Source organism: Crinia signifera, chromosome 8, assembly GCF_055691185.1.
Source record: "Crinia signifera chromosome 8, ASM5569118v1, whole genome shotgun sequence".
NCBI lineage: Eukaryota > Metazoa > Chordata > Amphibia > Anura > Myobatrachidae > Crinia > Crinia signifera.
In genome coordinates, this window is record NC_139224.1 from 123,561,575 (window position 1) to 123,588,934 (window position 27,360).

Below are 27,360 nucleotides of genomic sequence, written 5' to 3' on the forward strand. Positions count from 1 at the left end.
TGCGATTTGGTTGGCATGCGATGCGTACGACGCGATTTTTTCCGACGCGATGCTCACAATCAAAATCGGTGGTGCCGTGCTAGGAAACAAGTACCGAAAATGCACTAAATTCTCATGGCACATATTTGAACTTTACACTACCTCTTAGATCGGTGGTGTCAAAATCATAGCCCTCCAGCTGTTGTGGAACTACACATCCCAGCATGCCCTGCCACGAGTTTGACACCACTGTCTTAGATGATCAAGTTACATTGAATACTTTTTCACTTCTACTGTACATTTCTATGTGCCTTGTGCCCAGTGTAAAGAAAACATTCAAACACACACACAGGTTCACATGTAATGATCACTGTGTTCAACTCACTCATTCCGTTAATTTAAGCCAAACATGAAGTTATACTGAGCAGTGTTTAGTAGAAAAATAGTCTTCTTCAATGAAAAGTTGTGTTATAAGTTAGGGCTCTTATGTGACATTTACACATTTGCAGTGTGCTCCTCTTCAGAATTTCAGCCCACCTGGTATTTTGAATTGTGCTGCACTGACAGTATAGGTGCACCGTACAAAACCAAACTGTGATGCTACATGCCCTACATAAAGGCAGCCCAGTATTTTAAACTGTAAAATAGAGGAGGCACACATGTTAGTTTGATATTTCCTGTTTAAATGTCACAGGAAATAATATTTTGTGTTTTCTTTTTTCTTTTGTTTTAATTTATAGACCATTTTGGAAAGTTTAATTCAATACTGTAAAGTACATAAGTTTTTTTTTCTTAGCATGGAACCTTGTATATATCTGTAATTGTGTGTGTCAGCTCCGGGCGGGTTGAATATTTCAAGAATCCCATTGAAATCAATGGGCGGCCGCAGATTGGCCAAGAGGGCTCTCTGTCAGCCAATCAGCAGTTCCCATTGACTTCTATGGCCATTTTCAAATCTGCAGCCTGACTGCGGCTGCTGCTGTTTGTTCCCTGCGCTTCTCTACTCCTAGGCACCACGCTCTCCTCAGCATTCCAGCCAAAAAAAAGGGTGCAAAGTGTGCAGTGTGGGCCCCCTAGAACTTAGTGGCTCATTCTAAATACGCTACTGGGGCTGGGGCCATGGTTGCTTATTTCATACCTCCCAAAATCTGAAAGCAGGCAAGCGGGACACTTGCTTGACGGAGCCGTGCGTGTGCCTGAATAGGGGCTTGAACTATGTAAAGGGGCATGACCTTTTGGGGATGCAGCGTCCTCTGGCCACGCCCCCATTTTCACCCCTCTGCATTGCTGAATAGACGCTGTGTGCATGCGCACAGCTTCTATTCCCTTCAGGCTGGGGGGACTTTCAATTGCCCCCCCGCTGCGGGACACAGGACCACCCCCCAAAAAAAACGTGACGGTCCCGCAAAAAGCAGGGACAGTTGGGAGGTATGCTATCTGACCATATCCTTATCTGTGTGAAGTTTGTATCCCCCTTGTATCTGCATAATTTTACTGCAGGTAAATTTCTTACCACAGTCCAAAAACATTACAATGCCAAGCCTTGATTTACCTAGAAGCTAAATAATTAAATACCCAGACATTTCACTGATCTGTTTAGTGACAATACAAATGTTGGTGACAAGTATGTCTCTTGCTTTAAGATTGTTGATGCAGTGTGTTTTGTTTTCCACCTTCTTAGATATGGTAATTGCAGACTGAGGCAGACCTACATTTACACAATAAAATGTATTCTGTTTATTTACAAATAACAGGTAAAACTGGAGTTTCTCATAAGGCTGACAATAAAACTAATTCAAACTTCTCTTCATATCTAAGTGATCTAAGGAGTCGAAATTCAGTTTCATCAGCTCCACCAGTAAAGAGACTAAAGGTAACATGATCAAAAAGGTAGGATGAGGAAATTCAAAGAACATGTCATTACATAAAATGGCTTTTGCGACATCAGCACATGGATTACTTAATGAATGTTACATTAGCCGGGATAGTTAAACTAACGTCACGCAGAGAAAGCAGCTAGCATGCTATGCGGAAGAGCAGATCCCCACTGAGGCATCCACAACAGCACAAGATGGGTATCTGATGTTTGTGAGGCAGAGACGGCTGACGTTATATCTCCGCGTTCAGTGTCTTTCAGCAGAGCAGTAATTGTTTCCTTTAATTCATGTCTGGGAACTCAATTTCAGCGAATGATAAAAGGATAGTAAACTAGTACAAAAGCTAGAACTGTATTACCATAATTTTAAGAACATAAGGCAAACCTGCATATAATAATGCTTTTACAAGATTAAAGATGGGCTGACATATTTACAACAGGACCTAGTCTTTTTTTGTTTTTGTTTAATACTCTTTTTTTGTAAAGAAAGGTTAGAGAGAAACTGGAACCGCTTTATTAAATATAACCATTCATTTACTTATCTTTTAACCCCTTCCTGACAGAGCCAGTTTTTGCGTTCCTGACAGAGCCCTTTTTTTCAAATCTGACATGTCTCACTTAAGTGGGGATAACTTTTTTTTGCTTTTACTTATCCCAGTGATTTTGAGATTGTTTTTTCGTGACACATTGTACTTCAAATTAGTGGTAAATTTGGGTCGATACAGTCTGTGTTTTTTTGTGAAAAATACCAAAATATCGTGAAAAAATGGAAAATTTAGCGATTTGCAAAATGTTAAATTTTCTGCTTGTGAGACAAATAATCTTACCACTCAAAATAGTGAATAACTAACATAGACCATATGTCTACTTTATGTTGACATCATTATTTCAACTTCCTTTTAATTTTTTGGGACACTAGGAGGCTTACAATATGAATAGCAAATTCTCAAATTTTCAAGAAAATTTCAAACACTGATTTTTTTAGGGACCAGTTCAGTTCTGATGTAACTTTGAGGGACTTGTATGTGAGACACCCCCATAAATGATGCCATTTCAAAAACTGCACCCCTCACAGTATTCAAAACAGCATTTTGGAAGTTTGTTAACCCTTTAGGTGTTTCACAGGAATTAAAACAAAGTGTAGGTGAAATTTCAAAATTTCTTTTTTTTTGCAGATTTGCAATTTTAATACATTTTTATAAGGAACACAGTACATTTTACTAGAGAAATGTGACTAAAAATTGATTCCCCCAATTCTTTTGTTTTCATAAATATCCTATATGTGGCCCTAGTGTGCACGGTGACCAAACCACAGGCTTCATAATAGAAGGAGCACCTACTTGATTTTGGAGCCTCCTTTTTATGAGATTATTTTTTAGGCACCATGTAGGTTTCAAGGCACCATAAGATGCTAAAAGTTAGGAACCCCCCCACAAGTGACCCCATTTTGCAAACTACACCCCTCAGGGAATTCATCTAGGGGTATAGTGTACATTTCAAACCCCCAGGGGTTTCACCAATTGTGGTACAACTGGGCAGTGAAAATGAAAAATTATTTTTTTTACACAAAAATGCAGTTCTGGCTCCAAATTTGTCATTTTCAGAAGGTATGAAGGAGACAAAGCACCCCAAAATCTGTGCCCCAATTTCTCCCGAGTACGGCAATGCCTCACATGTGACCAAAAAATACCAGTTGGGTGCATGGCAGGACTCAGAACGGAAGGAGTGATTTTTGGATTTTGCAGCTCAGATTCTGGTGGAATTTTGGTGGGTGCTATGTCGCATTAGCAAGACCCCCCAAGCACCAATACAGTGGAACCCCCCCACAAGTCACCCCATTTTGCAAACTACACCCCTCAGGGAATTCATCTAGGGGTATAGTGTACATTTCAAACCCCCAGGGGTTTCACCAATTTTGATACAAGTGGGCAGTGAAAATGAAAAATTACATTTTTTTACACAAAAATGCAGTTCTGGCTCAAAATTTTTCATTTTCAGAAGGTATGAAGGAGAAAAAGCACCCCAAAATCTGTGCCCCAATTTCTCCCGAGTACGGCAATGCCTCACATGTGACCAAAAAATACCAGTTGGGTGCATGGCAGGACTCAGAAGGGAAGGAGTGATTTTTGGATTTTGCAGCACAGATTCTGGTGGAATGAATGGTGGGTGCTATGTTGCACCAATACAGTGGAACCCCCCCACAAGTCACCCCATTTTGCAAAGTACACCCCTCAGGGAATTCATCTAGGGGTATAGTGTACATTTCAAACCCCCAGGGGTTTCACCAATTTTGATACAAGTGGGCAGTGAAAATGAAAAATTACATTTTTTTACACAAAAATGCAGTTCTGGCTCAAAATTTTTCATTTTCAGAAGGTATGAAGGAGAAAAAGCACCCCAAAATCTGTGCCCCAATTTCTCCCGAGTACGGCAATGCCTCACATGTGACCAAAAAATACCAGTTGGGTGCATGGCAGGACTCAGAACGGAAGGAGTGATTTTTGGATTTTGCGGCTCAGATTCTGGTGGAATTTTGGTGGGTGCTATGTCGCATTAGCAAGACCCCCCAAGCACCAATACAGTGGAACCCCCCCACAAGTCACCCCATTTTAAAAACTACACCCCTCAGGGAATTCATCTAGGGGTATAGTGTACATTTCAAACCCCCAGGGGTTTCACCAATTTTGATACAAGTGGGCAGTGAAATTGAAAAATTACATTTTTTACACAAAAATGCAGTTCTGGCTCGAAATTTTTCATTTTCAGAAGGTATGAAGGAGAAAAAGCACCCCAAAATCTGTGCCCCAATTTCTCCCGAGTACGGCAATGCCTCACATGTGACCAAAAAATACCAGTTGGGTGCATGGCAGGACTCAGAACGGAAGGAGTGATTTTTGGATTTTGCAGCTCAGATTCTGGTGGAATTTTGGTGGGTGCTATGTCGCATTAGCAAGACCCCCCAAGCACCAATACAGTGGAACCCCCCCACAAGTCACCCCATTTTGAAAACTACACCCCTCAGGGAATTCATCTAGGGGTATAGTGTACGTTTCAAACCCCCAGGGGTTTCACCAATTTTGATACAAGTGGGCAGTGAAAATGAAAAATTACATTTTTTTACACAAAAATGCAGTTCTGGCTCAAAATTTTTCATTTTCAGAAGGTATGAAGGAGAAAAAGCACCCCAAAATCTGTGCCCCAATTTCTCCCGAGTACGGCAATGCCTCACATGTGACCAAAAAATACCAGTTGGGTGCATGGCAGGACTCAGAAGGGAAGGAGTGATTTTTGGATTTTGCAGCACAGATTCTGGTGGAATGAATGGTGGGTGCTATGTTGCACCAATACAGTGGAACCCCCCCACAAGTCACCCCATTTTGCAAAGTACACCCCTCAGGGAATTCATCTAGGGGTATAGTGTACATTTCAAACCCCCAGGGGTTTCACCAATTTTGATACAAGTGGGCAGTGAAAATGAAAAATTACATTTTTTTACACAAAAATGCAGTTCTGGCTCAAAATTTTTCATTTTCAGAAGGTATGAAGGAGAAAAAGCACCCCAAAATCTGTGCCCCAATTTCTCCCGAGTACGGCAATGCCTCACATGTGACCAAAAAATACCAGTTGGGTGCATGGCAGGACTCAGAACGGAAGGAGTGATTTTTGGATTTTGCGGCTCAGATTCTGGTGGAATTTTGGTGGGTGCTATGTCGCATTAGCAAGACCCCCCAAGCACCAATACAGTGGAACCCCCCCACAAGTCACCCCATTTTGAAAACTACACCCCTCAGGGAATTCATCTAGGGGTATAGTGTACATTTCAAACCCCCAGGGGTTTCACCAATTTTGATACAAGTGGGCAGTGAAATTGAAAAATTACATTTTTTACACAAAAATGCAGTTCTGGCTCGAAATTTTTCATTTTCAGAAGGTATGAAGGAGAAAAAGCACCCCAAAATCTATGCCCCAATTTCTCCCGAGTACGGCAATGCCTCACATGTGACCAAAAAATACCAGTTGGGTGCATGGCAGGACTCAGAACGGAAGGAGTGATTTTTGGATTTTGCAGCTCAGATTCTGGTGGAATTTTGGTGGGTGCTATGTCGCATTAGCAAGACCCCCCAAGCACCAATACAGTGGAACCCCCCCACAAGTCACCCCATTTTGAAAACTACACCCCTCAGGGAATTCATCTAGGGGTATAGTGTACGTTTCAAACCCCCAGGGGTTTCACCAATTTTGATACAAGTGGGCAGTGAAAATGAAAAATTACATTTTTTTACACAAAAATGCAGTTCTGGCTCAAAATTTTTCATTTTCAGAAGGTATGAAGGAGAAAAAGCACCCCAAAATCTGTGCCCCAATTTCTCCCGAGTACGGCAATGCCTCACATGTGACCAAAAAATACCAGTTGGGTGCATGGCAGGACTCAGAAGGGAAGGAGTGATTTTTGGATTTTGCAGCACAGATTCTGGTGGAATGAATGGTGGGTGCTATGTTGCACCAATACAGTGGAACCCCCCCACAAGTCACCCCATTTTGCAAAGTACACCCCTCAGGGAATTAATCTAGGGGTATAGTGTACATTTAAAACCCCCAGGGGTTTCACCAATTTTGATACAAGTGGGCAGTGAAAATGAAAAATTACATTTTTTTACACAAAAATGCAGTTCTGGCTCAAAATTTTTCATTTTCAGAAGGAATGAAGGAGACAAAGCACCCCAAAATCTGTGCCCCAATTTCTCCCGAGTACGGCAATGCCTCATGTGTGACCAAAAAGTGGCAGGACTCAGAAGGGAAGGAGTGATATTTGGATTTTGCAGCACAAATTCTGGTGGAATGATGGTGGGTGCTATGTCGCATTAGCAAGACCCCCAAAGCACCAATACAGTGGAACCCCCCCACAAGTGACCCCATTTTGCAAACTACACCCCTCAGGGAATTCATCTAGGGGTATAGTGTACATTTCAAACCCCCAGGGGTTTCACCAATTTTGATACAAGTGGGCAGTGAACATGAAAAATTACATTTTTTTACACAAAAATGCAGTTCTGGCTCAAAATTTTTCATTTTCACAAGGAATGAAGGAGACAAAGCACCCCAAAATATGTGCCCCAATTTCTCCCGAGTACGGCAATGCCTCACATGTGACCAAAAAATACCAGTTGGGTGCATGGCAGGACTCAGAAGGGAAGGAGTGATTTTTGGATTTTGCGGCTCAGATTCTGGTGGAATGAATGGTGGGTGCTATGTGGCATTAGCAAGACCCCCGAAGCACGGTCAAATTATGAACCTAATATTCCATAGATGTGTGGTATATTTTAAAACACTCCTTTATACATAGGCCGGGTTTGTCGGGGCAAGTGTCACACTGGAAAATAGTTTGCTTTCTTATTCCCTTTTTATAGCAAACTTTGCACCTTTTTTGTGTCCTGCCCTTTTTTCCAGTGGAGGGGATTTCGTTGGGAAAATGCTGCCCTGGTACAATACGGGGGCCAGTACTAGAAGTACTGGGGCCCTCTGCCTGCTGGTTCCCAAATATTAGGCCCTTTATGACTTCCTCTTGAAAGTGCATAAATGTCCCCCTCTGGCCGGTAGAACGGAATAGCACGTAAGCGTTATACAGTGCCATCTGGATGATATACACGGCCACCTTCTTGTACCAGATTTTTGTTTTCCGCAGGGCACTGTACGGCTTCAGTACCTGATCTGAAAGATCCACTCCGCCCATGTACCTATTGTAATCCAGGATACAATTAGGTTTTGAGGTGTGGGTACTGGTACCTCGTACAGGGACGGAGGTGGTACTGTCTCCGTGAATTGTTGTCAGTATAAGGACATCCCTCTTGTCCTTATATTTGACCAACAACATATTTTCGGTGCATATTCCCCTGCTTTCACCCCTTCTCATTACTTGGGCAATGTGCGTTTTTGGGAGGCCTCTTTGGTTCTTGCGCACAGTACCGCAAGCTGCTGTACCTCTTGAACCAAGGGCCTTAAACAGGGGGATGCTGGTGTAAAAGTTATCCACATAGAGGTGATAACCTTTATCCAGGAAGGGGTGCACTAAATCCCAGACAATTTTCCCACTAACACCTACGAGGGAGGGGGGGCATTCTGGCGGTTCAATTCTTGAATCCTTCCCTTCATAAACCCTAAACCTGTGGGTGTACCCTGAGGTGCTTTCACACAGTTTGTACATTTTTATGCCATACCTTGCCCTCTTACTGGGAAGGTACTGGCGGAATTTAACCCTTCCTTTAAAATGTATAAGGGACTCGTCGATACAAATAAATTTTTCAGGGATGTACACCTCTTCAAATTTGGCACTGAAATGATCAATGACCGGCCTGACTTTGAATAGCCGGTCAAAGGTGGGATCATCTCTGGGTGGGCACTGTGCATTATCGGTGTAATGTATAAATTTAAGGATCGTCTCAAATCGAGCCCGGGGCATGGCCATACGGTAAAATGGAGTACTGTACAGAACATCTGTACTCCAATATTGCCTAATTTCTGGCTTTTTTACTATGCCCATATGAAACACCAGACCCCAAAACGTCATCATCTCTACTGCATCTACAGGGGTCCACCTAGCAAATGATGACGTGGGATTTTGAGCAATAAACTGCTGGGCATATAAATTAGTTTGGTCCACCATTAAATTTATAAAATCATCAGAGAAAAATAATTTGAAAAAGTCAATTTCTCTGAGACCTGTGGAATCAAATTGGATTCCTGGCATGGCCAAAAACTCAGGAACCTGGGGCTCAAAATTGTCTGGTGGTGGGGTCCATACGAGATCAATTATTGGGGGGGGGGTCTCAGCTGCTCTACGGGGGCGTCTTTGAGGGGGTCCCTCATCACCAGAGGAGGAAGAGGAGCTTAAGGCGAATCCTTCAAATTCCCCGCTTGCATCACTGGCTGTGTCAGAGTCAGAAGCAAGCAGGGCATATGCCTCCTCCGCTGAATACATTCTCCTGGATGACTGGGAGGACATTTGGGAGGACATTTGGGAGGACATTTGGGATGCCATTTTTATTTTTGTGTTACTGGTAGTGAAATGTGTCAACACGTGTATAGTGTAGGGGGGGGTACAAACTTTATTTCAATCCGGGGGGTATGTAGTGTGTAGTGTGTATGTGGTGCAGAAAAAAAAAATACTTTATACCAATAAAAAAAAAAAAAATGAAGGGGTTAAAAATAAAAAATTTAAGGGGTTAAAAAAAAAAAAAAGGTCCTGCGCCAAAAATTGAGCACAGATGTTGGTCAGTAACGTCTGTCACTGAACAGCGCTCAAAGGCAACAGGAATTTGATCAAAAAAAAAAAAATATAGATCAACCCTGTGCCGAAAAAGATGATCAGTGATGTACGTCACTGATCAGCGCACAGCGGCCACAGGACACCCACAAAATCACAGTGTGTGTAAAAAAAAAATTAAAAAAAGACCCCACAGCACACACACAAAAAAAAAAAGGTGATCAGTGATGCGACACTGATTACCAGTGAGGTGCAGCAGGTGCACAACCTTTGGTGCAACTGACAGGTATATATAAAAAAAAAAAAACCTCTGTACCCCCAAAAAAGTTGCTGATCACCTCAGATATAGTGATCAGCACAAAAGGCGGGGGCAGCAGACACAAAATTTAGCACTCTATCACTCTCTGTCACTATCTCTCTCTATCTCTCTATCTCTCACTATCTATCACTCTATGACACTGCAGCAGCAGCAGTGACAGGTATATCTATATATAAAAAAAAACCTGCGCCCCCAAAAAGTTGCTGATCAGTTAATTTATACTGATCAGCACAAAAGGAGGGGGCAGCAGTCAGTTATATCAAAAATATATAGCACAATCTGTCACTATCTCTCTCTATCTCTCTCTCTCTATCTCTCTCTATCTCTCTATAACTATCACACTGCAGCAGCACAAAATATAGCACTCTGTCACTAGGCCTCTCTATCTATCTATCTCTCTCTCTCTATCTCTCTCTATCTATAACTATATCACACTGCAGCAGCACAAAATATAGCACTCTCTGACACTATCTCTCTCTATCTCTCTCTATAACTATCACACTGCAGCAGCACAAAATATAGCACTCTCTGACACTATCTCTCTCTCTATCTCTCTCTATCTCTCTCTATCTCTCTCTATCTCTCTATCTATCTCTCTCTCTATCTCTCTCTCTATCTAGCTAGTACACTGCAGCAGGAAGGCACAAGTAGTAGTAACAGGATCCAGGAAGCAGTGATGAAGCAGCGATCAGGTAAGTATGGAGCAAGCTATGGAGCAAAGTTCTGGTCAGTATGGCGGCAGGGAGGTACGGTGACCGCACTGCACGCTATTCCAGACCGGAATGGCGTCTGCAGTGCAGTCACCGTTAGTTTAAATCCCCCTCCTTGGCTGTGATTGGTCCGTCGGTCCGACGAACCAATCACGGCCTTTGGGGGCGGGCGGGGTGCGGTGGGGTGACACCAGTGTCACCCTTACACCCCGCGGTGATTGGTGCTGTACTTTACAGCACCAATCACCTCTGATCCCGTGTCACCGGCGAACGTTATTCGCCGGTGACACAGGAAAACGCTGTAATTGGCTGTTCACACTGAACAGCCAATCACAGCGATCGCCGACGGGGGGGCGGCATCGCAGCCCCCCCTGGGCATGCACGGACATGTCTGCTGTCAGGGACAGCAGACATGTTGAAACTGTCACCGCGTCTATAGACGCGGTGACAGTTAAATGCCATGACGTACATTTACGCCATGTGTCGGGAAGTACTTCCCGACCATGACGTAAATGTACGTCAATTGTCGGGAAGGGGTTAAAATAATTTTTGGGAGTCATTGATGCACGGAATAATTATACAAATTTAAAGAGCAATGTCAATGCCCGATAGGTTGCAAGACACAATGTGAAGCAGATAAACAATAAATAACTTATTTTATAGTCCAGGGAACCAAACGTATCTTAAGGTTAGGAGGGCAGAAATATGGGCTCAGTAATAACACAAGTAAGCACACAAAGTTACTGTAAAAAGTATATAATGAACCAAATTTATTATTAAACAGACGTGATGCTGAGAGAAAACTAAAATATACTAACACTGAGTTAACAGACATTGGGGGCAGATGTATTAAGCCTTAACAAGAAATTCAAGTGTGATAAGGAGATATAAATGTCCATCCAATCAGCTCCTTACTGACTTTTTTCAAACACAGCCTGTAACATGGCAGTTGGCAGGTGATTGGCTGGATGTTTATCTTTCCTTATCACACTTTCATTTATCTCTTGTTAAGGCTTAATACATCTGCCCCAATGGTCCTAAAAGAGCCCATACACGCTCCGTTTTGGGCGTCCGTTCTGTACTTTTAAAGTACACATCATATCGCATTGCATGCCTTGTGCATGCAATGCAATGCGATACGATGTAAAGCTAGTACAAAAAGTATGTGCAGCACATACTTTTTGTACTGTACGATGAGATGCGCGGGAGGGCGCATCTTATAGTACAGAACGGACGGAGCAGAACAGAGCGTGTATGGTCTCCTTTACTCAGATATGTGCACTAATGCATCGGTCCTCAGGACCCCACACTGTGCATGTTTTGCAGGTCTCCTCACAGAATCACAAGTGAAATAATTAGCTCCACCTGTGGATATTTTAAAATGTGTCTATGAGTAATGAATTCACCTGTGCACCTACCGGGTGATCTGGAAAACGTGAAGTATGTGGTGTCCTAAGGACTGAGGGTGGGATGCACTAGCATCCATACCTTCACTTCGCGGCACATCGCCGGTTACCGTAGAGATCATTATCGGATATGCACTAACATGTGTGATAATTATTGCAAAGGACAGCACTTGCTGTCCTTTGCGTTGCACCGGTGATGTGCAGCAGGTCCCCGGAAGCTCTCCAGCGGCTCCCCCTTCCTTCCTTACCCGGTTGCTGATGATGACGCTGGGGCTGTGGGGCGGGCTCTCCTCCTCCCTGCACCCGGAAGAGGATGTATAGTGCAGGGAGGAGGAGGTCACTGTCTGTGCTGCCCAGACAAATGTGAGGGGGGGTCAGCGGGGGTCCATGCGGGGCGGCGGTGGTCGAGTTAAGAAGCCCATAGGCTTCTATGGAGTATTGCCAGCTTCTGCTGGTGATACCCCCCGCTGTGAACACCTGGCATGCGGGTTTACTGCATTTTAAAATGCGGTAAAAACACTGATTTTTACTGCATTTTTTCGTTTAGTGCATCCCTCCCTGAGTTTGATAAACTCTGCACTAATGCTTTGGCGGCTGCCCTCCTGCAAGTAGTGCATGTGAGAAATTTGCTAACGTTGTAGCCACATTGAAATGTATTTAAACTCCCACAATTATTGACTCCCTATAGACATGCATAATGGCCATGGAAATTGAGATTCTGGCACCATATTTTCTGCATATAAGATCACAGTTGAGGCTGAGCCTGTGTTTTGATGCCATTCCCTGCTCATTGCCAGGGGTTTCTTGCTCATTGCCAAGGGTTACATGCTTGTTGCCAGGGGTTACATGCGGTCACATGCTCATTGCCAGGGGTTACATGCTTATTGCAATACTCAGGGCATGGAGGGAGGCACAAACAGTACAAGGGTGGCTCCAGCTGTTCCCGCCCACCGCAAGGTAGAGGTCCCAGTGATAAAAGTTATACACAGCGCCTATTGGCTGCTGTGTAAAGCTTTAACCAAAGGAGCACTACCTTGTGGCATGAGTCTCATGACGCGCACTACTGGGCCCAGCGCCCACACAGACCCTGCTGCTGCTCACTCCCCCAAGCGGCAGCAGGGGCTGCCGTACAGTAGTTACGCCACTGCCCCAAACACTCTTTGACTGTCAGTCACTTTGCAAATAAATCCTCACTGCGAACGACATTGCTAAGGCACTTTGGTGGCATGTGCATGAAGAATACTTAATTCTCTAAATATTGGTACTGCATACAGTACATCTCTGAATCAGTCCTAGGAGGGTATTAAATCCAGGATTACAGCTGACGATCCCTCCCGACAGTCGTGATCCTGGCCCCTTCAATGTTCCACCTGCCAATTAGCGCAAAGAGGGCATGGCTGCGAAAATGGCCGTGGATTGTCCATCTGTGGCCAGGATCGCGACAATCCACGGCTGTTATCGGCAGAACAGGCCCAACAGCTTCTAAAATTGGGCCTGTTCTGTTGTGATCCTGCTTCAATGCTGTCGCTAAAGACAGCATTGAATAGGGAGCCGCCGCTATATCTTCCGTCGGCAATAGCGGTGGCACATTGAATACCCCCCCCCCCCCCCTAATGTCTACAGATACAGGAAGCTAAAGTAGGCTATATAGGAAGCTACAAAACAAAGAAAAATTATTAGTTGATCAGCAAATCCTATCAATAAAATGTATGTTTATTTCAAAATAAAGAACATGAAACCATAAAGATAGCTTAAGCAGCTGAATTTTTTCATATATTTGGTGGGTTATTTTCTGAAATGTTCAGTAGCTTTGATGGAAATACAACAATATGCATCATTGTGGCAACATGCACCTTATGTAGGGCCTGATTCTAATTTGTAAGGTATTGCACAGACGCAAATGCAGCATGGGGCAACTGTATGCAATGGATATCTCCTGCCAACATCTGCGAGATCCGAGTGCAGCGTCTGAGGATACAGCATTGGGTCACCATTGTGACCATCCCTCATGACTCACCAGATAAACAACCCACAGCCAGTCTGGATAAACTGATGCTTACTTAGGCTGGCCTGATGGAACTGGGCCTGGCATGCCTAAAAAATAGGGAGTAACATGCCTCCATTTAGTAAAATGGACCGGGTCGCCGCCCCTTTTCTGCCCCCAAATGCCACAGCATGTCAATCATACCACAGCTAATGGGGGCCATTATCACTAAGGGCCTTATTTTGGTTCATTCTTTCTGACAAAATCCTTCTTAGATGGACAAAACCATGTGCACTGCAGGGGGGGCAGATGTAACATGTGCAGAGAGAATTAGATTTGGGTGAGTAGTTTTGTTTCTGTGCAGGGAAAATACTGACTGCTTTATTTTTACACTGCAATATAGATCTCACTTTGAAGTAAAACCCCACCCAAATCTAATTCTCTCTGCACAAGTTACATCTGCCCCACCTGCAGTGCACATTATTTTGCCCATCTAAGAAGGATTTTGTCAGAAAGAATGAACCAAAATAAGGCCCTAAATCTGTTATGATAGTACAATTTTTTAGGGTTGGCTACTGGTTGGATGCTTATTCCCTTGTGGGTGAATTGCCACATTGCTGTTGGCTAGCTGAGCTGTCATTTTCAAGTTGTGTACAATAACTTCCAGTTTAGCACCCACTCTTTCACCTCTGGGGTGCACCTGTGATAAAGCTGTTTCTGGCAAATCAAGTAAATCAGTGCATCCAATGGAGTGGCTTAAGATCCCTTTACTATGTATGGCCACCACTGGCTGGAAATTGCTTATGGTTGCTGGTTCGGTTCTTGGGCAAGTTCTGAAACTTTTGTAGCCACTGGTGGGTTTCCTCTGGGTGCTCAAGTTGCATCCCACATTTTAAGAACATACTGGTTAAATGGCTTCTAACAAAAAAAAGTGTGTATATGGTGTAAGTAATATAAGGCCAGATGAGCAGATTTGTGAAAATAACAAGTGCACGTGCGTGAACACTTTAACTGTGATCGCCTCGCTATTTTTTTCTGCAAAGTATGCGTTCAATATATAAATAACTTATTAAAAATAAATACAATAACTTATCTGTTTTGATACATTAAATCAGCTAATCTTAAATACATTTCTGCTAATGTTTCGCACTTCCATAGTTCGCATGATTTTATTTTATACAGTAAAACCTTATACTCCATAGATGCAGATGCAAAGCGAGGCAAAAGGCATGAGTCTACAGAAGTTTGTCTTCAAGCCAAAAGCTCCTATGACCGTCTCTTCTTGGTAATATATTACAAGTTATAATCTGATTACCAATAAATTTACCAATAAATATACATTATGGCCCTTATTCTGGTACACTCGCAAAGGCAAATTCCTTCTCAAGTGAACAAAACCATGTGCACTGCAGGTGGGGCAGATGTAACATGTGCAGAGAGAATTCGATTTAAGTGGGGTTTTACTTCAAAGTAAGATCTATATTGTAGTGTAAAAATAAAGCAGTCAGTATTTCCTGCACAGAAAGAAAATAACCCGCCCAAATCTAAATTTCTCTGCACATGTTACATCTGCCCCACCTGCAGTGCACATGGTTTTGTCCATTCGAGAAGAAATTTGTCTTTGCGAGTGAACCAGAATAACCCCCTATATGTGTGTGTGATAAACATGTCACTCTTGGGTGTGCAATTTGTGCTTTTATATCCACACTAGGTGATTCATCGCGCCCTACGGGCGCTCTTCACACCGTCGTAAGGGGCTGCGCCCCCTTAATTTGTGAACGTTTGTATATGAGAAATATGGTTAGAATTGTATGAAAGATGCCCTGTATTGCAACTTAGGTGTCCGCGAATCGCGGGAGGGGGGGTCGCGGAGGGTGCCGCGAATTGCAGGAGGGGGGGTCGCGGGGGGTACCGCGAATTGCAGGAGGGGGGGTTGCGGGGGGTGGATGCTGCGAATCGCGGGAGGGGAGGGATTGCAGAGAATCGCGGGAGGGGTGTCGCGGGGTGGGTTGCCGCAAATCGCGGGAGGGGGGTTACGGGGGCGGGGGTTGCGGCGAATCATGGTAAGGGGGGTCGCGGGGGGTGTGCCGTGAATCACGGGAGGGGGGGTCACGGGGTGGGGTGCCGAGAATCTCGGGGGTGTGTGTGTGTGCCGTGAATCGCGGGAGTGGGGGTTGCGGGGGGGGTGGGGGGGGGGTGTGACGCGAATCGCCACAAGAAAAAATCAACACAGAAAGGTCAACACATGTAAATGTTGACATAAGTGTGGCACTTCATTGGTGTCCATGTCGACACATGAGAATGAATATGAAAACATTCAAAAAATGAAAAAAAAAACTTCAAAAACTCATGTTAACCTTTTTCATTGTCGACCATAGCCATGTCAGTGTTTTCCATGTGCAATTTAATTCTGGAGCTGCCGCGAATCGCGGGGGGGTGCCGCGAATTGCGGGAGGGGGGGTCGCGGGGGTGGGTGCCGCGAATCGCGGGAGGGGGGGTTACGGGGCGGGGGTTGCGGCGAATCATGGGAGGGGGGGTTGCGGGGGTGTGCTGTGAATCACGGGAGGGGGGGTCACGGGGTGGGGTGCCGAGAATCGCGGGGGAGGTGTGTGTGTGTGTGTGTGTGCCGTGAATCGCGGGATTGGGGGTTGTGGGGGGGGGGTGACGCAAATCGCCACAAGAAAAATTCAACACAGAAAGGTCAACACATGTAAATGTTGACATAAGTGTGGCACTTCATTGGTGTCCATGTTGACACATGACAATGAATATGAAAACATTAAAAAAATGAAATAAATCTTCAAAAACTCATGTCAACCTTTTTCATTGTCGACCATAGCCGTGCCAGTGTTTTGCATGTGCCATTTAATCCTGGGGCTGCCGCGAATCGCGGGGGGTGCTGCGATTTGCGGGAGGGGGGGTTGCGGGGGGTGGGTGCCGCGAATCGCGGCAGAGCGGGGTTCATGGGGGTTCCGGTGGGGGTTTGCCGCGAATTGCGGGAGGGGGGGGGGTCGCGTGGGGGGTGCCGGGAATCGCCGGAGGGGGGGTTGCGGGGGGTGAGACGCGAATCGCCACAAGAAAAAAATCAACACAGAAAGGTGAACACATGTAAATGTTGACATAAGTGTGGCACTTCATTGGTGTCCATGTCGACACATGAGAATGAATATGAAAATATTCAAAAAATGACAAAAACTCATGTCAACCTTTTTCATTGTCGACCATAGCCATGTCAGTGTTTTCCATGTGCAATTTTAATCTGGAGCTGCCGCGAATCACGGGGGGGGGGGTCGCGGGGGTGGGTGCCGCGAATCGCGGGAGGGCGGGGTTCACAGGGGTTCCGGTGGGGGGTTGCCGCGAATTGCGGGAGGTGGGGGGTCACGGGGGGTGCCGCGAATCGCGGGAGGGGGGGTTGCGGGGGGGTGTGACGCGAATCGCCACAAGAAAAAATCAACACAGAAAGGTCAACACATGTAAATGTTGACATAAGTGTGCCACTTCATTGGTGTCCATGTCGACACATGACAATGAATATGAAAAAATTAAAAAAATTAAAAATAAATCTTCAAAAACTCATGTCAACCTTTTTCACTGTCGACCATAGCCATGTCAGTGTTTTGCATGTGCCATTTAATCCTGGGGCTGCTGCGAATTGCGGGGGGGGGGGGGGTGCCGCGAATCGCGGGAGGGGGGTCGCAGGGGGGTGCCGCCAATCGTGCAAGGGGGGGTCGTGGGGGGGTTCTTTTTGCCGCGAATCGTGGGAGGGAGGTCGCGGGGGGTGTTTTTTCCGCGAATCGGGGGGGGGGGGTCACGGGGGAGGGTTTGCCGCGATTCGCGGGATGGGGGGGGTCGCGGGGTGGTGGTTATGCCGCGAATTGCGGGAGGGGTCGTGGGGGGTTCTTTTTGCAGCAAATCGCGGGAGGGGGGGTCGCGGGGGTGTTTTTGCTGCGAATCGCGGTAGGGGGGGTCGCGGGGGAGCGGGTGTTTTTGCCACGAATCGCGGGAGGGGGGGAGGTTTTGCCGCAAATCGCGGGAGGGGGTCGCTCACCTGGTGGCTGTGGAGTAGCAGTGCTGGGCAACATGGGAAGGCAGTGGGTGTCTGGCACTGTCTGTGGGCTCACTGGGCTGGTTCTCTGTCACATACCTCCCAACATGACCCTCTCCAGGAGGGACACAATGCTGTTGTTTCTAGACTTCCCCTTAATGTATGATTGCCATCACCTGTTTTAAACAGGTTAATTTCTCAGAAAGGTGTTCAGCACAGATGAAGGCAATCACACATTAAGAGGAAAGTCCAGGAACAGAGAGTTATAGACACAGACACCCACTTTGAGTGACAGATGTAGCCAAATATATAGGAGATACCTCGATGTGTTTAACCACTCACGGTGTGCTTATATCAGAACACAACCACATGTCACATTCTCTTTCACAAGTGCTGTTATATTTACTGTTTTCTGATACTTTATTGTCTCCTATGAAGGTCTACACATCTGACAGCTCCTGAACAAGCAGTGTTGCACCAAGACCATTTTCAAGGTGCAAGAAGTTATACAGAATATCCACAAGATGGCGCACGTAGGTTGTAGATATGATACAGTAGAAGTAGTATGCAACATAGTGTACATCTGTTTTGAGTTACTGGATGAGCTAATGATGTTGCTATGAACAATAATAAAATGTGTCTGGATTTTTTTTCCATTATATTCACTTAATTTTATCATCAGAAAACTAGTTATTTTTTATACTGTGCAATTCATCCAATAAGAAATTATAGACAAATGCATATATCTGTCTTATACTATTATGTAGATTAATATTTACTTTAATGTGTCAGATCAGAAAAAAAAACTATTATTATTATTAACATTTATCTATATAATGCCAGCGTTCTGTGCATTGCATTACTATGCATATGCAATAAATCTGATTGCTAACAGACAAATAGGTATATTCAATTAGTGTCGGATCCATTCAGACAATTAATTTGTCGGAATGGATCTGACACTACCTGTTGTAATCAGCAGCCAAATCTGGATGCCGGATTTTCTGTTTACCTGGCCGGCGCCAGGACTGAGTGAGTGACAGTGGACACACGGCCCGGGGGGTGGCGGGAGTTGCAACAGTGCCGAGTGAGCTGCTCTCACTCGTTGGCAGCACAAGTAAGGGGGCAGTGAGCTGCTTTAATCTGGTGGCGGCACAGGTAAGCGATGCAGGAGCTTGTGGGAGCCGGGGCAGTGCCGGGTGAACTGCTCTCACACGGCGGCGGAACAGGTAAGCAACGCAGGAGGCGGCGGGACATGGGGCAGTGCCGGATGAGCTGCTCTCACCCAGCCCGTCGGCGGTACAGGTAATCGACGCTGGATGCGAATGGGAGGACGTTGGACAGGAGGACTCGGCCGGGTGATCTGCTGTTGCTCACCCTGCGTCGTCCTCCCTGCCTCAATCTGACTTTTTTTAAAGTCGCATTGAGATGGTCAGAAACGGGACCCCTTCCAACCTATTCAAGTTGGAAACTGCTGTCTTTTCGACAAGACAGAAGTTCCGACAGGAATTGAATATACCCCAAAGAGGTAAGAGGACCCTGTTGGGGACCGCAGAACCCAGGTTCTGCAAAACAGGTACTGGCACGCAGTGACATACTGTAGACTACATTTTATAGCAATAGAAAAAATAAATCTGCTGACATACAAATGGCTTTGTTTAGAGATGGGCACATTCCCACCAAAGAGCTGATGCAGCTTTTATGATGCAGCTTTTATGTCCTATCTTGCGTGTTTATGGGCTATGGTCCTGATTAAGACCTGATCGCTCACCTGCAGAGTCGCAGAGGACCGCCAATAGTTAACCGCCACCCAGACAGAAAGAAAACCCACCCTGTGAAAATCTGCGAGGGAATTGCAAAAAATATCGCTATCCACTCTCATAATCCATATGCAATTTACAAACAAAATTGAATGATTTTTCCACCCTGTTCAAATGTGAGTAACCCTGACCCTTCTGCATGTCTGCAACAAAGACAGGCTGATCAAGGCCAGCACTGATGTCACAGACCCACCCTTAAAACACCTGAGCACGGTTTTTTTTCTGACACTCCCAGAAAATGGCCGGCTACCACCCCAAACACCGGCTTTCTGTTAATTAAAATGTGAGGGGATTGCAATTAGATCCATTCACTATTTCTGTTGTTATTTTGGTTGTCCTACAATCCGTACGCATGCGCAGTCATTCAATAATCGGACGGATTACGAATTCACACAACAGTCATAAACTCTGAATAACCCCCTATGCATGATCATAAGCAATTCATTCACGTCTTCAGTTTAGCTGTATGATAATGGGGCATTTACACCTATTATCCTATACCTATTACTACAAGATCGTCAATGACTTTGCAGGCCATACTGTCATAAAATAGTATCTAGCGCTATCTTAACAGGTCCACCAGCAGTTGGATGCCCTCTGATCTCTCTGATGGGTTCTACCATCCAGAGGCAGATATTCCGCAAGCGAAACTAGGCATCTGCCTATTGCCCAGTAGGTCCCAAGGGGCTCCATGAAGATACCCTGGCCTTTCAAAACATTCCCAGAGGAGCACTGCTCGACTGCTGTGTGATGTCTTGAGTCATGACATCACATAGAACTGCCCACATTCCCAATGTCTCTTTGATGGGATAAAATTGCTTAGACACAACAAAATGGTTAAATTCACTGTATGTGGGCAGTCAGTTTACTATAAATGTAACGTCGTCAACGGCTGACACTCCACTGGCGTCTCACGAGGAGGTGGTGAGAGCGCCTCGCGTGAAGAGGACCAGTGACGGACAAGTGATCTTAGGCGGTGAGAGGGCCAGATCGCTTGCAGACCCAGTCGGACAGTGGATCCCGCAGAGTGCAAACAGCCGTATGAGTAAAGGTACCGTGCCTCTACATTCCCCTGGACTGTTACTTTAACCCGTGAGAGGGGTTTAAACAGAGTACAGCAAGGCCCCGGGTGTGAGTCGGGGCTTCCTCCCCCTAAAAAGCATAACTCCATACCAGTACAGACCCCCGCTAACTGCCCGGAAAGTGCAGGCTCAGCGGTCACTGTCTCCTTAAAACGGCACATAAACCGGCAGTGGTCCTGGGGTCGAAGGCTGGGTGATGCTTCAGTGAAAAAGGCCAGTTTTGTGCATCAAGGGACGAGTGCAAAAAAAAAAAAAACTTGCAAGAGTCTTTCGGGACAGGTTCTTATCCCTTCATGGCTCATATAAAACTCTGTTAAACCCTTTTCCCTCTCTTTTTGAGAATTGGCTGGCCTGCATTACTTTGTCTACCCTAAAATTGGATAGATTTGCCAGTGGTGTGTTGGCCTAACTACTGGGCTTTTCTGTTGCCAGAAATAAGAGAAATTAATTCAATAACATACCCGTTAAAGCAAATAAGGAAGGCATCATGCCCAAATCTGGGACCAGTTCAGCAGCCACCAGGCTAGAAAAATATGCCCGCGCAAATTCCTCCCAACCTCCTACGCCACAAACTACCCCCTCTAAGATATCGACTCAGCCGATGGCTCCTGAGGTCACTCTGCAGCAAGTCCTGGACGCTGTTAGCAAGTGTGAAGAACGGCTCTTAGAACAGATGAACAAAGTCCAATCGGATATAATGCTAATTAGAGACGACGCTCAGAAAACTAGAGATCGGGTAGTGGAATTGGAAAAGCGTGTCTCAGACACAGAGGACATAATGGGCCCGCTACAGGCCCAAGTTAAGGCCATGTCTGGGCAAATAGCGGATTTACGTTTTAAGATAACAGATTTGGAGGGTAGATCTCGTCAAAATAATGTCCGTATTGTGGGATTGGAGGAACGTGCTGAGGGCCGTGAACCTGAAAAATTTGTTGAAACATGGCTGTTGCAAGAATTTGGCAAGGAGAACTTCTCAGCTCAATTCACCATCGAGAGGGCACACCGCATCCCTGCCCGCTCCTCAATTCCAGGAGGGCCACCACGCACTCTGATTGCTAAATTTCTGCACTTTAGGGACCAGGACAAAGTTTTAAGGCTCACTCGGGCAAAAATGAACTTTGGCTACAACGGGTCCAAGGTCTCTATTTACCCTGATCTCCCACAGGAGGTTCAAAAAGACAGGGCAAAATTTCGCAATGTGAAAGTTCGGTTGAGAGAGCTAGAATTAAAATACTCGATGCAATATCCCTCCAAACTCCGAGTCGTGGCCAATGGAGAAACCACATTCTTCTCAGCAGCAGCTGAGGCAGCTACTTGGCTGGATAAGTATTATCCTGGCAAGAATAGCATGCAGTAGAAAGCCAACTTTTTGATGTGTCTATCTTTATTTTGGGGGCCTGTCAGTATAAAGTAATTGTTATATTCAATCACATATGGTTGGGGTGGGGTTCGGGTGAAATGATTTGGTTTAACAGTCTGAAACTAAGTGTCGGGACTTCCTGCCGTGCTTGAGGTGGTTATTAGTAAAAGCCCTCAAGTGTAAGAATAAGTGTGTAGTAGTAAATGGGGGTACGGCCATAGGTATGCCTTTTGGGAGAGGTTATACAGGAAGGGGGGAGGTGGGGGGGTATATGTTATATGTTGTTCGTTTTTACTTTTTGTGTAAAGGTGGAATTGTTATTTTTTTATGTTGTGATTTTCATTCCCTTGTTATACTACCACAAAGAAATTTGACTTTTCAGCTGATAACTCAAGCTTATGGTAAAAATTGTGACATGGAACGTCCGAGGCCTTAATGATAAGGTGAAACGGGCTCTTGTACTCAAGTATTGTAAAACTCTGGAGGCTGACGTGATATGTTTACAGGAGACGCATTTATCTAGGGAGAGGTGTTGCTCTTTGAAACGACCCTGGATTGCTCAAATGTTTCATGCCCCTTTCACGTCAGCCTCCCGAGGAGTATCAATCTTGATAAAGAGATCAGTAGCCTATGAACATATCGCTGCTCAGATTGACCCAACGGGTCGTTATGTTTTTTTCTGATGGTATCTTTGGTACTGCTAGAATCTCGCTACTATCAGTTTATATTCCTCCCCCGTTTGGTTTTGACATTCTTAGAGCCGCTCTGGAGTTTATTGCGGTTAGACCTGATAATCCCTTTATCTGCCTGGGCGATTTCAATATGGTAATGAATTATGGTCTCGATGTTTGGTGCCCTAGAAAGAGTACCCCTTCTGGTGAGAGTTCCCTTGCCAGGTTTACTGCTGAGTTGGGATGGTATGAGGCCTGGCGAGAGAAATTTCCCAATCAGCGACAATATTCATGCTATTCCTCCTCCCATAATAATTTCTCACAAATCAACATGATTTTCGCTTTGAGGGCTCTAGCAAATAAAATATCGTATATTGAATATAATTCAAGGGGAATTTCGGATCATTCTCCATTGGTCATGGTTGTTGATTCAGATTCATGTCGGGGTTTTAGTTATTGGAAGCTCCAACCAATCTGGTTGATCCAAATGGAAAATATTAATGAACTAAAGATAGAACTAGAGGGTTTTTTTGGCTTCAATATAGATTCGGCTAAATCGGGCAGTGTCTGGGAGTCATTTAAAGCGTACCTGCGGGGCACCATGATTAAAAAAATAGCATATGCCAGAAGCCTGTTAAAAAGTAAGGCTACAACATTAGAGAACACAATATTAAGATTTAGAGCAAATTATTGTTTTAAATCAGACAGAACCCGCTAAAAAGGAGTGGTTAATAGCACAACTGGCCTGGGTCACACACTTACAAGAAATGGCCAAGTTTCGGCTATTAAAAGACTCACACAAAATGTACCTAATGGCGGACAGGGCGGGTAAATTGATGGCCTATATGGCAAAAACTGATGAACCCCCTAGGATAATTCCTAAAATATGTTCTTCAGGAGGGGAAATGCTCAGTGAATCTTCAAAAATTACTGAGGTGTTTGTGGATCACTATAGGGAAATATATCATTCCAAATTAACTTCTGAATATAGTAGTAGTTTGATCTACTTGAGGGCCATCGATTTGCCTACTCTGTCATGCCAAGACAGGGAAACTTTGGAACTACCAATCACGTTGGGAGAAGTTGAAGGGGCAATAAAAAATATAGCATCGGGTAAGGCCCCCGGTATTGACGGCCTACCAGCAGAAATATATAAAACGTTTGGCGATACTCTGTCTTGCAGGCTTCTCTACTTTTTCCAAGAAATGGAGAAAGAGGGCCAACTGTCACAATCCATGACCGAGGCAGTCATCACAGTGATTCTTAAGAAGGGTAAAGACCCCTTAAGGGCAGATTCATATAGACCTATCTCGTTGCTTACGGTCGATGCTAAGATATATGCAACAATATTGGCCAATAGACTTGGAGAGGTGATTGATAAAATCGTTCATGTTGACCAGACGGGTTTTAGGAGAGGGAAATCAACCTCCATAAATGTCAGACGCGTGTTTTCTTATTTACAGACGAGAAAAATGTTGGGTTTGGAGACCGCCTTGGCCTCTTTTGATACAAACAAGGCCTTTGACTCCCTTGAGTGGACATATCTAAGGTCCACTCTGGAGGCATTTGGCTTTGGAACATGCTTCATTAAAAGGATCTTGTTGATCTATCATAACCCAAGTGCACGAATTACTATTAATGGATTCGTATCGGATCCATTTTCTATATACCGCGGGACGAGGCAGGGCTGCCCGCTTTCCCCCACGCTGTTCTCCTTGGCCATAGAGCCAGTTGCGTGCAAACTGAGAAATATACTGGGTCGGGGGGAACTGGGCGGGGGGCGGAGAGCCTTGTTTCACTCTACGCGGATGATCTACTTGTGGGGATGGCAAATTATAAACGGGATCTACCTTTAGTGATGCAAACCCTCCAGGAATTTGGGTTATATTCAGGGCTTACAATAAACAGCAGCAAATCTCATTTACTAGTAGACGAAATATACAACGGGCCAAGGGTGGAAATCAATGAGGTAATAGACATACCGAGGGTAGAAAGATTTGACTATTTGGGGGTTGTAATTTCTAAAGTTGCATGTGACTACGTCAGATATAATATTGATCCAGTAATTGATTCAATTAGATCTAAATGCAAGAACTGGCTCAAATTACCTTTGACGGTTATAGGTAGGGTAAATCTCATCAAAATGATGATTTTACCAAAATTACTTTACCTAATGCAACATTCCCCCGTATATATCCCGGACACGAAATTCAGGAAAATTAACGGGATATTAACCTCCTTTATATGGAGAAATAAAAGACCGAGAGTTAAATTAACCACACTTATGAGACCAAGAGAACTCGGTGGGCTGGCCTACCCAATTTCAAACTGTACTACCTTTCAACGCAATTAGTACATCTCCGAGACTGGGTTGTTGACCCGTGTCAATCAGCTGAATTAATAAATTTAATAAAAAAGACCCTCCCGGGCCACTCCCCAATACAAGCTATCCTGATGAATAAATGTCGTAAGAAATATCCCCAGATCCTCATTCAAGCAATTAAGATCTGGAAATGGATTTCCAAGGTAACTGATTATAACGATATCGACCCTGAAATTAATCTCTCCTCCTTGGAAACCTTTAAAAAATCTTAAAAAACATCAGGGAATGGCAGCCTGGTCGCAGCTTGGAATAGGGAACGTAGGCCAGGTGGTCACGCAAAGTGGGGTGAAATCATTTGCCCAGCTGCAAAGGGAATTCAATATTCCAAATAGTATGTTTTTTCGTTTTTTGCAACTCAGAAGTGCTATGGAAGACTATTTGCAGGTATCCTCCTGCAATATAAAAGATCACCCAGTGAAAATATTCCTTAGGAATATGGGATCATCTAAAGGGGTATCTAAATGTTATAAATATATTTCTTCTTCACTGCTGACCACCGGCCTATGTGACCTTATGACAAAATGGACCAGGGAAATCCCTGAGCTCACACTAGATGACTGGGATAGGGCTCTGGCTATACCTAACTTAGCAACTACTTCTCTTAGGACCCAGCAGATTCAAATTAATATCCTGCACCGTATATATGTAACACCGACTAAAATTAAAAAGTTTGCAAGGGATAAGCGACTTCTGTCCGAAATGCAGGGCCGTAGGATGTGATTTCTGGCACCTAATCTGGCAGTGTTCATCTCTGCAAAAATTCTGGAAGGAATTTGCGGAGATTTTGACTAATATTGGTATCCCTCAAAGGGAAATATGTCCCAAGGCGTTAATACTGGGAGTTTGGTCGGGTGGGGGCTGTCACCTGAGTTAAGGCAGTTGGCCATTAACCTTGGGTCACTCGCTAAGTCCTGCATTGCTAGACTCTGGATGGCAGAAAAGGCACCGTACATCAAGGACTGGGTTAACACGGTTAATTATACATTCGAGCACGAGAGAGAAGTTTTTCTCTCTAGAAATAATATTGGTAGATTTCACTTAATTTGGGATAAATGGTATTATTCCCCATATTCTAAAAGAACTGCGTACACTAAAAAAAAAAATATATATATATAATATATATATATATATATATATATATATATATATATAGGCAGACAATAAGAGGCGGCACTCCAAGGATTTTCAAATGAAAATCCTTGGAGTGCCGCCTCTTATTGTCTGCCTACATCGTTTGTTTGGAGGGCACCGAGGTCCTGTGATTGGAGAGGGGAGAGTGCCGGACCGCACACAGCAGTTATATATATATATATATATATATATATATATATATATATATATATATTCACAATATGTTTAAAATAAGCACTGACACCCAAAACAAGGTTCAGTTATTTATTTAAAGTATATAATAAAGTCACGATCATATGTTAGAGTTAAACACTAAGATAAATAAAAGATTAACTCACGTTAAAAATACACTATGTTTAAATGTTCCACTTGATAAATAAATTAACCTTCAGTAATACAGGAAAAAATAAATTAACGCCACTTTAGAGGGATAGACCGAGAGAAGAGGAAATGGGGGGAGGTAGGGCGAGGAACGAATAGGGGGCTTTACGTGTCTCAGTGAGATTCATACCGAAGGAATGTTCAAGCTATATGGGGGGGCATCGATTTAGAGAGGTAGAATAACAAATTCACCAAATGTTGTATGTATGTTGCGTATTATACGAAAGTCATGTCATTTCGGTATTTAAGTATGTGTAAATGTATTGTATTGTATTGTGTAAATGTATTTTGTACTTAAAAAAATAAAAAATAAAGAAGTATTAAAAAAATAAAATTAAATGTAACACAGGTATTAAGCCTTCTTCCAAAAGGCCTAAAGCTTGATTCAGAGTTCATAGAGCCGATGTTCATTAAGCTGAGCACCCTCCCGGGTACTCTATTGATGACACAAAGCAGCCAAAATATAGTGCTATGAATTGTTTGAACAATAAGGGCCCCAAGCCAGTTCCTTGCTTATGAGGTCTTAATCCGCCTCTGCAACCATCCTCTTCCCTCTACTCTTCCTGGTTTGGTGGTGTCACTTTAGGAAGAGTTCATTTGGCTCTTTAATCTTATGAATTTAAAGAGAAAGATCTAGATAATTTATGAACAGTATTAACCCTTTGACTGCCAACATCTCTTTAAATGATGCGTAAAATTTCCATTAAAAATTCCATCGTTGCTCACATTTTGTTATTCAAATAAAAAATGTTCTGTTAAAAAAAAAAATTACATTTCCTATATAAGGTAAAAATTACAGTTCATTATGATGAATAAAATTTACTATGCAGTTTGAAGTCATTGGGTGGAATTCATTTTGGATTTACCACAGGTATGCACACTCCTGATAACCTCAGTACCCAATTCAAAAAAGTGGTGTTTTAAGCTTTGAAAACCCAAAGGTGCGTGAATA

At 44.1% G+C, this 27,360-nt stretch overlaps 1 protein-coding gene across 10 annotated transcripts in view; it reads left to right on the plus strand.

Annotated features, from left to right (window-relative positions):
* Positions 1 to 27,360, plus strand: part of HFM1 (helicase for meiosis 1) — a 166,941-nt gene that overhangs the window by 115,532 nt on the left and 24,049 nt on the right. For all 10 annotated transcript variants that reach the window (XM_083157114.1, XM_083157123.1, XM_083157124.1 and 7 more), the window contains 3 exons: positions 1,734 to 1,852; positions 14,738 to 14,820; positions 18,019 to 18,113. In XM_083157114.1, coding sequence (XP_083013240.1) covers positions 1,734 to 1,852; positions 14,738 to 14,820; positions 18,019 to 18,113 — 297 coding nt within the window. The remainder of the gene's footprint in view (positions 1 to 1,733; positions 1,853 to 14,737; positions 14,821 to 18,018; positions 18,114 to 27,360) is intronic.